The sequence below is a fragment of the Cebidichthys violaceus genome, unplaced genomic scaffold (assembly GCF_023349555.1).
Source record: "Cebidichthys violaceus isolate CVI_PGR_0920_01 unplaced genomic scaffold, fCebVio1.0.p SCAF_110, whole genome shotgun sequence".
NCBI classification, from domain to species: Eukaryota; Metazoa; Chordata; class Actinopteri; order Perciformes; family Stichaeidae; genus Cebidichthys; species Cebidichthys violaceus.
Window position 1 is genome coordinate 248732 of NW_027176275.1, and position 14580 is coordinate 263311.

Genomic DNA, 14580 nt, shown 5'->3' on the forward strand with positions numbered 1-14580 from the left:
GACACTGTATACCTTTCGGGGGCAAAGGGATGCGATGCGAGTGAGATATGTTGTTCTGTGAACGCAACACTCTCCAACGTGCAAAGCCCCCACCAGCTTCTCCTCCCGTAAGGATAATTAAAACTTAATCAAAGACAGAAACCATCTGCTTCCCCCGGACAATATGCGGCCACTTTCATTAGCGCCCTAAGAAGCTTAGAGCGAGTATCGACATCCTGTCACGCGGCGGACAGAGGAGATAAACTGCATCTGAAGGCCGAGTCGTGATCCGTTCTCACGAGCTACTCGATGTGTGTTTTCTTTGAGCTCATATTTGAAAACAGATTTTATTTTTTTTTTTTTGTATTTATTATGCTGTCACTTCGACAAACAGCAAAGGTGAGATTTCACACACCCGGAATGAAAATGCATCTTAAAGACGCATGGGGCATAACTTGCTTATTCAATTAGATCTCACTAGACAATAAGCATCAACGTATTTTGAATTGCTCAGCGATGCATATTAATGAAAAAAGTTTGACAATTTGCTTATTAACAAAGAGATAGAGGAGAGGATTGATACTGCTTCTCCAGCCCTTTAAGTCTGGGACATAAAACATTTTTTATTTCAACAAATAAAACATCCATTTTTTTTATTTTAATCTTAATAATCGACTTCCTTTCAAGTAATGTTTTAAAAAACAATGTATGTGTATGTGTAATCCAGCTGCTTTTAATACATTTAATTTTTGTTTTTTTTACAACCATGATAATAAAACTTTATTAGAGCATAGAGCACATCGTTACTCTCCTTTGATTGACATTGGATAGAACTACAATAGAAGTCAAAACAGAGACAAATACATCGAGAAGTAACCGTTAAGAATAAAAAAAAAAAAATTTTTAAAAATGTGGTTAATTAAAGGATTTTATATTCATATGACAACCAGTCCAATCCATTGAGACCTCGCTCGTCTTATTTACATTATCATATCAAAAGTGCTACCGCGACGTCCCAGGAACATCAGCCTGCATTCAGATGCAGCCTGACCTCCGCTCTGCAATGAACGTTCAGGTGGTGAAATTGAGCTTGAAGAGGACCGTCTGAGGCGTGGTGACGTCGGCCACAGCCAGTTCCTGTCCATCCGACAAGCCCAGCTCTGCATCAGGGGAAGGAAGAAAAAAAAACAAACACACCAAACAAACATTAAATATGATGTCATCATGAAAGTCAGCGGCTACAGGTCACCGGACAGACTGACGACGATCGGAGCGGTGCTTCTCGTTACCTTTCAAAGTCTTGCAGAGGTTTGGCCTCGTTCGCTCCTCGATGGACTTAACAGACTGGAATAAAGATGGAACCGTAGTTTAATCGCAGCTTATTATGAAACGTGGGGGAACAAACGCCGTGCGGCATTCAAATACTAAAGAGGTTATTGTATATTACCTGCAAATACAGAGTCTTATTCTTCCCTTCCAGAGTTGTTGTGATAGCCGGGGATTTCATTTGTCTGAAAAAAATAAAACACACATTTATACAGAATTTTAACATTATATTTTCAGAAGATGCATTACAAAATGTTGTTTTCTGGGTACTCACAGAGAGGCGTTCTCTGTAAGGTACTCTAAAACCTCCTGTAGTTTGGCAGAAGAAGGGAACTGGAGATCCTGAGGCACCTGGCTGCACGCCGAACATTGTTCCTGCCGATCAAAGACGATGATAAAAGTTATCCTCCGTATGGAGACATGTACATTTCACCGCCGACAGGACGGCTACTGTCGGGTTTTTTTTTTACGGGGTGAAAACGATTAGGGCGTGACAAACCTTTCGTTCAGCTTCAAAAGTGTAGGTGTACAGTCCATCCACGTCATTGAAGACCAGGTAATTGTTTAAAGGAATATACGCACTGCAAAATAAAGATGGGATGCTAAGTAAGGTTCGCTTCACAAATCAATTTGGATGAGAAATTAAAGACTTAATTTGCTCCTAACCTTGTTGCAATTTTAAAAACTTCAGTGGCGCAGGCAGCTATGGAGAACAAAGAACAAAATTAAGTTTAATTACGTCCGTCCGTCCTTTCATTCATTTGCTATTTCTTATCTTTGGCAGCAGGCTCAGTACGGTATTCCAGACGTCCCTCTCCCCAGCAACACTGTCCAGCTCTTCCTGGCGTCCCCAGGCCAGATGAGGCATATAATTCCTCCAGTGTGTTTCTGGGTCTAAACCGGGGGACTCTCACCAGTTTGACATGTCCGCCAATCCTTTAAAAAAAAAGGAGGCGTCCTGGTTTTCGACGCGAAGGAGCAGCGACTCTACTTCCAGTTCCCTCCGGCTCTAAGGCTGAGAGACCAGCCACCCTGCGAAGGAAGCTCATCTCCGCCGCTCGGACCCGCGATTCTTTCGGTCGCTACCCAAAGCTCGTGACCATAGGCGAGGGTAAAAGGGCAAGACCCCGAGATACGTGAACTCCCTCGATAGGGGCAGTGACTGACTACCGTCTTCTGTCTCGAGGGTGCGATCCACCGGGAGGAGAACCATGGCTTCAGACTGGGATGTACTGTACTACCGCTTCACACTCAGTTCAGCTGTTCCAGGACAGTCAAGAGACTTCTTTTCAGCGCCTCTCCATCGCATCGAGGCTCGTGAGTAACCCCACACCGGCCCGGTGCCTCTCACCCCGACCACCACCTCCGGAATAGAGTCCAGGATAGAGAGTCCAGATCCTCTCCGGGAGAACCTGTGCTATGCAGGGAGGTGAGCCCAACTATATCTAGTTGGTACCGCTCCAGCTCCGGTTCACTCCCCGCCAGAGAGGCGGCATTCGACGTTCCCTAGAGCCAGTCAGCGATGCCGGGGGTCGGCACGCCTCGATCCCCCCTCCGACCTTTGCCTGCCGCCCGGTAAAATCAAATTAAGTGAATTGTACAATTGTTTAAGTACCATATATAATAAACCCCTCTACCAAAACAGCAATTGTATTAATTGTGTAATATTTCCAACATCTCTGAACAGCTCCAGCCTCAGTGTCATACCAGCAATAACAGCATTGGTTGATGCCACAGCAGGAATGATCCTCTTCACAACTCCTGCAGCACACAAAAAAAAAAGAAAACACACACACACACACAAGTCACCGGTTTGGTTCCAGCACACGTTCACAGAGAGCTGATGGAAAAAAAGTTCTCACTAAACAAAACTAATATTCACACGGCACATTAGCGTCGAATAAATGATTGCCTTTTAATTCACAAGTTGACCTTGAGTGAGTCGGTACGTCACTCCTGTGATGTTGAACTCGGCGGCTCTTTCTCGGGCTCTTTCAAACACCCACTGGATGTGCTCTGGACTGTCTCCGTCCAAGCTGGTTTCTAGTCGAGACAAAAGACGACCCCACCCCCCCCCTTTGTGGTTATCCTCCACAGCAGGCAGAAAGGTTGAAGTAATGTGCATCGGATGTGTGTTCAAAGTCATTCAGCTTACCTCCGAATGGTTTTTCTTTGGGCCACTGGAAGATTCTGGCATATTCAATGCAGTGTTCCGGTAGCCTCGGCATCGAGGCAATGGTGCACATGGGGAAATTAATCTGTGGAGAGTCAAATCAGGGTGAAGCACGCGGATATATATATATATATATATAATGTCAAAACTGTCAAATAAAAGCTTGAAGCGCTTCATGAAAAGGTTTGTCTGTGAAATGTGTACTTTCATTGTTTCTTTTTCTGTGTTTTGGCAAAATCTGTGATGCAAAGAAAGTCACCGCTGTGCTGCTTTTTTTTTGCACTTTGAACTATCATTCATACTTTAATAACATAAGATCTGCTGTTTACCGTATTTACATGAATCTTTAAAAGTGAAACTAGAAGGTGGAGTGACCTGCGGCGGGTACAGCTCCAATGTGCAGTCGATGCACGCCGTCATGCCGGGGAGAATGACGCGAGCGTTTCCTTTAAAGCCCTCGGTTCCTCCGTCGATGAGAGGGATGATGGAGCTGGGGTCCAGGACTCCGTCTTCGTAGCTCAGCAGGGATATCTAGAGAAAGCGACGGTCAATCATAACTCGTATGTATATATATATATATATATATATATATATATATATATATATATATATATACCCTCCTAATATGCACGGGTGTACTCAAATCTCTCCCTCTCCTACCAGCATCCCGTTCATCCAGCGTCGGGCAATGATGGAGTCCAGTCCACAGACGATGATGTGGAACTCTGCAAAGAGACGAGCATTTGAAACCTCTGGAGGCGTTTTCGCTTGGTACGCTCCGCCGACACGCATAGACCTGGTAAGAAAAACACTTACGCCTGTAGAAAGACTCATCGAAGTCTTGGATCTTTTTAAAGTGGCTGCGTGGAATTCATAAGGAATACGAATATCGTGGTTGAGACACTTTAAACTAAAACGTTTCAGCTGTAAAAGTTGCTGCAAAAGGATACGGGACAACTTTACATCCGGGGATGCGACTATTGATGAAGCTGGCAGCCACTTCTGCCTTTGGTCGCCCGACATCTTTGGGCCTGAATGAATGCATAGAGCAGTCAACACGTGTAGGACATAAGAGACGCTGAACGCGGTCTGATCACACCGGAACTCACTATGACGTCGCACTATGTTCTCTGATAAGCGTTGCGTAAATAATCAACGGGAATATTATGAGAATGTTGCTTTTTTTTTTCTTATTTCTCAAAATTCAAAAATGAAATAAAGAGGTGAAGCCTACCTGAAAAGAAACTGCCTGTTGAGGTTGGACAAGTCAATGGTGTCCATGTCCACCACATGGATGAGACGAAACCCAGACAGGGCCTAAAGCACAAGCAGCCTGTGTGAGAACTCATCTAAATAGATAGTACATTAATTAATAACGGGTAAATGATATTTCCTACCAGATTTTTGAGGAGTTCACATCCAAGCCCTCCTGCTCCAATGACCAGAATCTTGCACGTCTCCAACAAGAACTGTAGAGACTGAGATGAAAGAAACATAAATGTTATTATAAGAATACAAAAATGCTACCGTGATTTATGTAAATATCACTGTCACAGACGCTCTCCGTTTCCTTTAGAGTACCTCGGTGCTCGGCTCAAAGTCGGGATGGGTGAACGGGCCGGGTCTCTCCAAAAACTTGGTCACGTGATTCCACCGGCCATCCCAGTCGCAACCACCGTCCCTGTGTCCGCCATCTACAGCCATTCTGGAAACAAAACACACCGTGATGTGCTGGAACACAGATGAAAAAGCATCCATTCCGGTAGATTACAGTAACTAAACTGCTTTTTAAACCACTGGTGTATGGTAACCCAGCCACCTGCAAAAAAACTCCAAGTTGGTCATGAGTCAACATCACCTGGGTTTGATCTTATTTCGGTGAAAATGGTGAGTTGTCAAAGTCTCCCAATAGTGATTTCACAACCCGTTAGTCAGGATGAGAGATGGATTCAAGGGGCCACAACAAAGATTAGCTATGTAGAATAACATTCATCATAATAATAATAATAATAATAATAATAATAATCATCATTCAGCAACACACAGGATTCGTTTTAAGACTGTTATGTAATATTTTCTTCTTGTAGCCTCTAAAAGATTTTCAAAACAAAAGAAAATCACTCTTAATTTAAAACATCTCATAGACATGCACTCAGAAAAACATACAATACAAATTACTTTTTCTTGATGAGTCATAAGCAAAACAGATGTGGCTAACTGATGACAGTGCAGCAAAATGTATCACTTGCATAGAATATGGGCTACATAATAATCTTTAAAGTATAGTTTTAGCAGCTAGAATATAACAAATCAATATACTGTGTGGAGTGTTTCACACCAACATCAAATTGCACAATACATGCCCCATCACACACCAAGATGCACATGTGTCATGCCGCTGTCTATTAAACTTCCCTATGTTTTCAGCTGAAAGTAGTTCCTCTATGAGTCCTTTTTGCACATTGCATTATGGGACATTAGTGTGCGTCTCATTCAGTGAGTGAAGTTTATATTAGAATGCATTACAGACTTATTTGTCACACCTCAAACCCTGTTTAGGATTAGTATGACACGTTAGTGTGGAGTTGGTCTTGCACACAGCTGCAATGTGCTGGCCATTCCGGATTTGTCTCGTATTGGAGGCTGCAGGATTGGTGCATTGCAGACTCTGTGCATTGTGTGTGTGAATGCATACGCTGCGTGAGCGGATGTATTGTGCAAAAGAGTGTTATTGAGTTAATGTCTATTTCCGTGTCCCTCCTGGTCCAGCAGTCGCAACGCAAAACCTGCTGCCAGTCAGAGACCTTTATTTAGCATTCGTCACTAACTTCTCGGTCACGTCCTCTATTCGCCGTCTTTTCTTCTCCCTGGAGGAAGAGAGTAACACAGGGTTCAAGCATGCCGAGTTAGCGATACAATGCGCCGGTTTAAGCGCGATAAAAATCATATTTTGTCATCCATTGAGACTTACGGCTCCTCGGCATCCGCCATACTTTCACGGTCCCATTTCCCCGATTGTGTCTCCTGTGTTTCATGAGCGTCAAAGCTGCGCCCAGCAGCGCCAAAGTGCCCATATAGGGAAACCATATATTTTAACTCAATTTTCTCCTCACCCCACCGTTGGCCATGAAAGGTGGAAGTGTCGTATCAGATTATATGTAAACGTATAGAAGACACACTGTGTATCAGATTATGTGTAAAAATTAAAAAAAATTTAAAAAAAAGGTGGGCAAGACATTGCTGTATTCATTGTTCATATGTGTAGTAATTTAACAATAAAAATGTACTTTTTCATTTTTGATTTAAGGATTTACACACATTTAGAGATAAACAATTTTCCTGAATCTTCTTTTGACAAAAATGATTATATACGTCTATATGTAGTAGTATTTGTTTCTTTAATGTGTATCAACAACCCCCATGGAGGTTTCTCTTACTGTCTACATTATTATTTATAAACTTACATTGTCTATTTGTCTCTTTTAGATGTTGTTAGCTAAATCAATCACAACACTAACACACCGTTACTCTGTTGTTAGTTTGTTGTTTGGTTAAATCTTTGCACTTCTGTTTAGCTAGTTAATTTAATATTATTCCATTTCATTGTATATATTGTGCATTTGTATATCTAATATTTTTACTCTGTTATTCTTATTGTATATATTGTGCATTTGCATTTATATTTAATATTTTATCTACCTGTACCATAATTGCTAATAATCTATCTATCTATCTATCTATCTATCTATCTATCTATCTATCTATCTATCTATCTATCTATCTAAACGCACTTTTTTGTATTTACTGGTGCTGCTGCGCATTCTAGGGCGCAACTGTAAAACTCTAAAAACAACTTCTTCGAGAATCCGAACTCTCGCGAGATCTTGAGCGAGAGACACACGGCTTTTGTTGTTTGACTCCCCTCCTTCCGGGACCGAGGCTCAGACGCGGTGTGATCAGCTGGCCTGTCAAAATATTACGCAGCGCGTGTGTATGTTTGTTTTCGTGCGTTGCTTCACCACACCACGTTGAAGAAGACGATGGCAGCCAAGATGGAGCTCGCGCCCCTCAGGCCGTGGGATGATTTCTGCCCCGGAATGGACCGGTTCGCCAAACCCGAGTTCGGAGATTTAGCAAAGTGGAACAACAGAGTGATCAGTAACTTGCTGTACTACCAGACGAACTATTTCGCCGCCGCTGTGGTGGTTTTCCTCATCGTCGGGTGAGTCCTAGCTAGCATGCTAACGGAGGCAAGCTACATAGCATCTGTGGCTCTGTGTTTAATCAGCCTGCATACCTGTCTGTCCACACCCAACATGACGGCTATTTCTATAACGTTTGGTATTTGTTGTGCCTTTTACACTGTAACACTTTCGCTGCCTCTTACATTTAGACGTTTAACGTTAGCTTTCTTGGCCTATAGCGGTTAAACTAGTTACGCGTTTTCTTTCTAAATACCTTCGTTTTCCGTAACAGCAACTGTCAGTAGCGACGCTGGAGCTAGCTTAAAATGTGTGCAAATAGGTCATATTACAAACCAAATGTACAGATACTCTGTTTATATTAAACTGTAGGATTTTGAATGTTTCTGAAAATCTGTGACGCTACATCGGATCTCGAGTTCCTTCTCCAGTCACATATCACTGCTGCTAGTTGGTGATTTTGCACGTGGCAAACTGGTTTGGTAGTTTTCTTTAAATAGAATCTAGTCATGAGTATAGGCCTTTTCTGCAGGCATCTGCCATCCTACGGTTAAGACAAAGCTGACCAGGATGTTGGCTGCTGCTGCTGCTGCTGTTGTTGTTGTTGTTGTTACCACCAGGTTGTGCTGTTTAATACTACGCCTTCACTCCACTGTGCAAAATGCCACTTTCATCTTCCAATATTGCAGGTTCCTGAACCCCTTGGGCATGTTTCTGGGAGGAACTGTGGTGACCCTGGTCTTCATGGGTTCAGTGTGGGCCGGAGAGAACCAGGCCATGGTGAAGAACTTCAAAAGGAAGAACCCCACTCTGTTCATCATCGTCGTCATGGTCACCAGTTACTTCCTGCTGTCGCTGTGTGGCGGCGTCATGGTCTTCATCTTTGGAATCACCTTCCCGTTGCTGTGTAAGTCACGGGGTTTTTCTTGTTTACTTTAAAAAAAAAAAATCCCGCAATGGAATGAAAAAACAACTTTTTTTTGTTTTTGCTGATGTTGCCAATACCTCCCCTGTATGGCTTTGACCTGCTAAATTAAAGACACGTACATCACACACCGCTAACTTAGCGCTCGGTTTAATCTAATTACAATTTTTAACTTGTGACCCCAACACTATATTGCGAACACTTGTTGGCTAATGCTGTGCGATGGACCGTAAGCGGGGATAGTGAGTCACACAGCGACGCATAGCTGAGGTTTCTCTGTGGGTGAACAAGCTTTTTTTTTCCGAGCGCTCTCTCATTCTGACTCACTGTAGGGATTGAACAGCATGTACAGTGCTGCGTTCACTCATGACACCAGATTGCAAAATACAATCGGCACCACAGGGCGAGGTATGCTCTAGTTCAGAGGTACAGTTTTGGATTATTTATTTTTTTTACGGCTCTCTAAATACATTTTGAGTCAGGCAGTTGGAGCAGTCTCGATAATTGAGGGGTTTGGTTATCGTTAGAGCGAATGTGGCGGATAGACGAGGAGGCTTGCTGGGCTCCCGGGAGGCCTGCCCACTGCCGCCTGTGTTGACGGGGTTGCTATGGCTTGTTGATTTGGACAGGACTACATTTACTGTCTGATGTCATGCATTCAGTATCTGCCTGCCACAGGAATAAAAGACACGGCGATCCTCCCACCTGCTCTAAAGTCTGAGTCGCAAACAGTGTCGCAATTTTGTTACTCTTATTTCCCCGAGATGTGTTCCAAGAGGAAAAATCATCCAGCGGCTTTCAGACGCGCTAGAATTTATGTCATAATCGTCGCATGGTACAAATAAGTTGCCGTTGTGTTTTTCCTTGTAGTGATTCTGATCCACGCCTCTCTGAGACTGCGCAACATGAAGAACAGACTGGAGAACAATATTCAGGGCGTTGGGCTGAAGAAGACCCCCATGGGCGTCATCATGGATCTCCTGGATCAGCAGGAGGAGAAAATGAACAAGGTTCGGGATTTTATTGAAAGCAAACTGAAGGAATGAGGCTCGAGCCAAACGCGTGCCAAGGGAGGTCGGTGTCATACAGCCTGAATTAAAATGTCCACAGCACACTCCCCCATGTGTTGACTTTTTATCCCCTCTATACATGTAAAGTTACTGATGTTTGCATTCCCTGTTCTTTTATCCGTTTGGTTTACTTTGTTCTCTCATACTTTCTTTTTTTATGTGACTTTACTCACAGATGGATAGTTCAACTTTTATTTTTAACAAGATTTGCACAATCACCGCGTGGATTGGATGTTAAAAACGGCAGTGGGCACCGAAAGTTACCAAAGGTTCATTCTTGTGTCAAATTTATTCTTTTTTTTCTCTCCAAAAACAAAGCAAAAATATTTTAGCAAAATAAAGCAGAATGTCTAAAAACACAATATCTAATGCGGTTATTAGACAACGAATTATGTTAAAGAATAAATGGGATCCTTTCAGTTTGCTACCTCAAAACGAAGCATGTTTAATTCACCCGACGCCCAGTGAACTGTTACCGGCTTATTAACCAGCAATAACGGCCATCTTTGTCCCGTCAGGAGCTGTATGAATACTGATCTGAGACCAGTTTTGGTTCTTGTTCAGAAATGGTGTTTTCCGGCCTGACTTAATAACTATTGTGGAGTTTAAATATATCTGACCATACAGGCTGGCCTGACTGTATTCCTTCTGATCACAGCTATGCAATATTAAAAATGAATGGCAAGTGCAGCTTTATTTTTTATTTTATTTTTTGAACATGTCATGATATGTACACGTTTTGTTATTTCTGATGTCTTTATTCTCATAATATAGCATGCACAAATGTATAAAATGGGCTGCTGGATACAAAGTAGCCAACAATAATTTTGGCAATAAGTAAAAATTATTAATTAGATTAATTAAATTCCCATGCTAGTATTTTCCCATTCACTGTTGGGATCAAAACAAACAAATCTGTAATGTTAAGTGTTGGTTTTCTACTGTTTCTCCTGAAGATCAGTCGTTTCCTTCTACTTCTCCACACCTGCACATTAACTGCAGTTTGTGCATGCTACCGTCACAAATGGCAGTTCAAAAAAAGTGTACGTTAATATTGATGCTATATATTATATATTCTCGGTTTTTATGTGACTTTTTCATTCTTGAAAAGTGATGATTGAATCACAGAACTGGAAGTAAAACATGTCTGTCCTCTATAAAACAAATAAAGATTACCTAATTTATGTTGCCGTCATTCCTCAGTGTGAATATATAGACGTTGATTATTTACAAAATAAAGTTTTTTTGGGTTAAATCTTTCTTTGGAACAATGTAGTGAACTGTAGGCTGCTACTCCTGAAACAAATGAAAAGTGATTCATAACGGTGCTGAATAGTGAGCTAATGAAATATTCCCTCCAGGATAGGATTCAGTTTGACTAATTATCCACACGGCATCATTTTTCAGGATTCAGAGTTATCTCCCTTTAAGTAATTTGTCTTTTTTCATATCTGTACCTTTTTAAGAGAACCTGCAATGATTCCCGGGGGATCCATTAAGTTTGGCACTATGAGCTTTTCCATTTTAATAATAAAAAGAAAGAAAGAAAGAAAGACAAAGAATCCCCGGGCAAAGATTTTTTTTATAGCAAAATTCAAATATGTGGAACAGGTTTGTCCCAAAATAAACCATCTAGCATTTAATCAAACAAACCTGCTCTAAAAATCTATTTTTTCAGCACACCATGTTAAGAAATATATGAATGGCGAAAGCAAATGATAAAAGAGGTCAAAACATTTTAATGTTGATTGAATTTAGGGTGTTCTTAATTTGTATACCTTTGTTGTTACCGACTTCCTAAAGACAACAGCGTTTAGTTTGAGAACAAACACGAGAGTTAAACAACAACCAGACAATATTTTTTTTTTATGCAAAATGAAAGTATAGTTCAGTCTTATTTTGCACAGTTGATTAGAGGATAGGTGTAAAAGAAACATACAGTCTGGTGAAGAGAACAAACAGCTGCAGCTTCAGCTTCAGAAGAGACTCGTTTCACTTGATTCCAGGACTTTAGGGAGCGGCACCTGCGAGCAGCAACAAAGGAGAAAGGAAGAGATGACTTGGGTTTTCTAGTGCAAAGTTATTACAGAAAACACTTCATAAGCTGTAAGATAATTCAATACATTCACATGCAATCTTGTGATTTGAGAGCATTCAAGACCATCGATAGAAACCCTTTATATCAATAAATAAAAACCTGAACTTGTCAAATGTTAGTACTCCTAAGTGCAGGATCCCAACTGGATTGATCTCACTGTACAAATTCTTGGATACTCACAGATTTGAGATAGGCCACGCCGCTCTTTTTGATCTGACCGAGGAGCTGATCGCGGGGCGTGTCGTCAACCTTAGGTGGCAATCGCCTGCGAGGGACGGGCTTTAAAGTCTTAATCAGGTCAGTCAGGTTTGCTTTTTCCTCTGTCAACGGCACACTGCCTACATCCTTCGTTTTGGGAGTCTTCCTCAGTTGGAAACTTGCCCTCTCTGGTCGGCTGTTATCCCTCGGGTCCAGGTCCAGAAAAGGGTCGCGCTTCTTGGGAGTCCTCTTCAGCTGGACGTCCCTCAGCGCGTTTGCTGGTTCGGCACTGGGTTGCTTGGGAGCGATCTTGTGTTTGTGCTGCTTCTGAGGCTCCGGCTGCGCTGTCTGCCGTTGCGGTTGCGTTTGCGGTGCGGCGCTCGGTTCTGACGAGGGCGGGACGAGCCCATGCTCCTGCAGGAGCTCCAGAGGCGGTATGTAGCCGAGCATCTCAAGTAGACCAGGAGGCAGGTTTAGACTGTTCTCGTACATCTGCATCATCTCCCTCTGCTCCTTCACCTGCTGCTGCCTCTGCTCCTCCTTCCTCAGCTGCCTCTGGCGGTCCAGATTCCTGGTCAACAGGTTGGTCACCACCATCCTGGGCCCCGGCTGCTCAAAATGGTAGCCCATCTTCAGGAGGGTGTTGTTGGCCTTGAGCAGGCGCGAGATCTCCATCTCTGAGTGGTGACCCAACATGTGCCTCTGGTTGTGGAAACGCAGCTCTGTGAGGGTCTCGTTGAACTGGAGGCAGCGGATGATGGCCACGATGCCCTTTCCGGTCACGAAGTTGGACTCGATATTCAAAGTCGTAATGCCGCGATTCTCTCGTAACATGTTGGCCAGGTTGTAAGCTATGTTTTCATCAACACCGGTGTTGGCTATGCTGAAGGTTTTCACATGTTTGTTCTTCTTCAAGGCGTTGACGTACTCCAACAGCATCTCTTTGGGAATGTTTTCTATGTTGTTGAGGTTCACCTCAGTGATAGAAGGGTTGTTGTTGCGGATTTTGTCGAGTGTCGACTCCAAGTTTGTCTCATTTCCCGAGGGTCTTGACGTCATTTTTATATTATTGAAGGCCAGCTTTGGAATATTTAATTTGTTAATTTTTCTCTCTTCTTTCTGCGGGAGCTTGTCATTGGTTTCGTTTATCTCTGGCTCCTCTGAGGCCTCTTGGGGAAGCGAAGAGTCGGTAGTTTTAATTTCCTCTTTCTCTTCGACTCGTGGTGTGCTGTGTTTCGGGGCTACGCTCTCACTCTTCTGCTTCGTGTCCGAAACGGGCTGATTGTCATCTGTGTTGTTTTCTGGTACTTTCTCTGTGTTGGTGTCTGGAGAATCTACATGTTTGTTAGTATTTTCACGTTTGTCTGTGTTCACAGGTGACTTTAACCCTTCCTTCTCTTTCACATCCACCCCTTTGTCCATTTCATCCCTCTCATCAACCTCTTCAATAATCTCCTCAACAATCTCTATTATTTCCTCTCCATCTGTACCATTAGCTTCTTCCTCAATGACTTCCTCTATCATTTCATATTCCACATCTTCTTCTTTGGGTTTCTTCTCAGCTTCCTCCCTCAAAGTGTTCTGATGAAAAAAAAACAACATCACACCAAGGTTGGAATTGTGCTTTTTCCAAACACTATGTTTTGTTTAAATCCTGCCTGTAACGTTCCACTAGTAACGGGTTATGGTTTGTAAAGAAATAGTATTATTCTAAATTGATCCGTGCCCAAAAATGTGAAAGTTAGACTTCTTACCTCACTGGGCAGCAGAGTAACGGGCACTCTTTCTTCCTCAAGCATACGGTTGGACTCTTTCTCCCAGTGGAGGTAACCAACCAGGGATCGGTGGTCGAACGTCCCGGTCGGAGACTTCTCCGTCTGGTCCTTTTGTCTCTGTCCCACCGGCACCCTGTCATCTGGGACAATGGTGTCGATCTCACTCTGGAGCTCCTTGAGCTCCTCCGGTGAAAGCATAGCAAGGAGTTCATCCTCGTCAATGTCCTCTTCATTGAGATCCTCAATGTCGTTACTGTTCGACATATTTGCCTAACTTCTTTCTTCTGTCGATATCAGAAGGTGGGATAACTTCTGTCCAATCTATGACTCAGGATAGAGCAAACTGAGAAGCCTCTGACTTGGACTTCAGCAGGGAACCGTTTGGCTCTGCCGCATGTGGAGTCTAAAATTAAACCCTGTGAACTGCATTGGAAGATATTTAAGCTACACCGCAAGCGAGGGAGACATTCTTCTTTCAGCCCCTAAACCCAGCTGGCCTGGCCATCAGGATCTTTCGGGATGACAGTTGCTTCAGGCAAAAGGAGAGTGTGGGATTGACAGCAGCAGCTGGACAGCTGGACTGCCGGGCTGGTGGGGTGACGGTGAGTAAAGTCTCCTTTGCTGCACAACAAACACATGAGATAGACTCAGGAGAGGTCATTTGTCATCAGGGAAATGGACACCAACATTTGTAGTTTTTTTTTTTTTATAGATCATTACTCAAGGCGCGGTTCGATACAAAGCTAGCAGTAATTTGTTGGCGCCCTGAAAATGAAGATTGTATTTAAAGAAGAAATAAAAACCTCATAGGAATAGTTTGACATTTTGGAAAAT

At 42.9% G+C, this 14580-nt stretch overlaps 3 protein-coding genes across 4 annotated transcripts; 1 reads left to right on the forward strand and 2 right to left on the reverse strand.

The window, feature by feature from the left end:
- Nucleotides 1-559: 559 nt before the first annotated feature.
- On the reverse strand, nucleotides 560-6485 carry LOC137868438 (NEDD8-activating enzyme E1 catalytic subunit-like). Of its 2 annotated transcripts, XM_068705214.1 has the most exons (18): nucleotides 6450-6485; nucleotides 6307-6345; nucleotides 5060-5183; nucleotides 4876-4956; nucleotides 4713-4795; nucleotides 4429-4509; nucleotides 4295-4338; nucleotides 4139-4203; nucleotides 3854-4009; nucleotides 3461-3563; nucleotides 3238-3348; nucleotides 3013-3066; nucleotides 1972-2008; nucleotides 1805-1886; nucleotides 1580-1680; nucleotides 1427-1490; nucleotides 1269-1323; nucleotides 560-1139 (listed from the first exon to the last, which is right to left on the reverse strand). In XM_068705214.1, the coding sequence occupies exons 1-18, from the start codon at nucleotides 6467-6469 to the stop codon at nucleotides 1051-1053; spliced, it is 1389 nt and encodes a 462-aa protein (XP_068561315.1). In that variant the 5' UTR covers nucleotides 6470-6485; the 3' UTR covers nucleotides 560-1050. The 2 variants fall into 2 exon arrangements, with proteins under 2 accessions (XP_068561315.1, XP_068561316.1); XM_068705215.1 differs by lacking the exon at nucleotides 6450-6485 and having other exon boundaries at nucleotides 6283-6345.
- Nucleotides 6486-7397: 912 nt separating this feature from the next.
- On the forward strand, nucleotides 7398-10859 carry LOC137868440 (PRA1 family protein 3-like). Its single transcript, XM_068705217.1, has 3 exons — nucleotides 7398-7700; nucleotides 8370-8587; nucleotides 9476-10859. Exons 1-3 carry the CDS (start codon nucleotides 7519-7521, stop codon nucleotides 9649-9651), a joined length of 576 nt encoding a protein of 191 aa, XP_068561318.1. The 5' UTR covers nucleotides 7398-7518; the 3' UTR covers nucleotides 9652-10859.
- A 537-nt stretch (nucleotides 10860-11396) lies between these two features.
- lmod3 (leiomodin 3 (fetal)) lies at nucleotides 11397-14188 on the reverse strand. The gene is made up of 3 exons (XM_068705216.1): nucleotides 13726-14188; nucleotides 11954-13552; nucleotides 11397-11699 (listed from the first exon to the last, which is right to left on the reverse strand). Exons 1-3 carry the CDS (start codon nucleotides 14008-14010, stop codon nucleotides 11652-11654), a joined length of 1932 nt encoding a protein of 643 aa, XP_068561317.1. The 5' UTR covers nucleotides 14011-14188; the 3' UTR covers nucleotides 11397-11651.
- Nucleotides 14189-14580: the final 392 nt, after the last annotated feature.

Excerpts from the sequence above, each read along its gene's own strand:
- LOC137868438 (XM_068705214.1), bottom strand. The coding sequence starts at position 6,469 with ATGGCGGATGCCGAGGAGCC. Across the intron at positions 3,349-3,460 it reads CAAAGAAAAACCATTCGGAG|AAACCAGCTTGGACGGAGAC; the intron begins GTAAGCTGAATG and ends TGTCTCGACTAG. Across the intron at positions 1,887-1,971 it reads GTTTTTAAAATTGCAACAAG|TGCGTATATTCCTTTAAACA; the intron begins GTTAGGAGCAAA and ends TTTATTTTGCAG.
- LOC137868440 (XM_068705217.1), top strand. The coding sequence starts at position 7,519 with ATGGCAGCCAAGATGGAGCTCGCGCCCCTCAGGCCGTGGGATGATTTC. Across the intron at positions 7,701-8,369 it reads GTGGTTTTCCTCATCGTCGG|GTTCCTGAACCCCTTGGGCA; the intron begins GTGAGTCCTAGC and ends CCAATATTGCAG. Across the intron at positions 8,588-9,475 it reads AATCACCTTCCCGTTGCTGT|TGATTCTGATCCACGCCTCT; the intron begins GTAAGTCACGGG and ends TTTTCCTTGTAG.
- lmod3 (XM_068705216.1), bottom strand. The coding sequence starts at position 14,010 with ATGTCGAACAGTAACGACATTGAGGATCTCAATGAAGAGGACATTGAC. Across the intron at positions 13,553-13,725 it reads TTACTCTGCTGCCCAGTGAG|AACACTTTGAGGGAGGAAGC; the intron begins GTAAGAAGTCTA and ends TTTTTTCATCAG. Across the intron at positions 11,700-11,953 it reads GCGTGGCCTATCTCAAATCT|GTGCCGCTCCCTAAAGTCCT; the intron begins GTGAGTATCCAA and ends TGCTGCTCGCAG.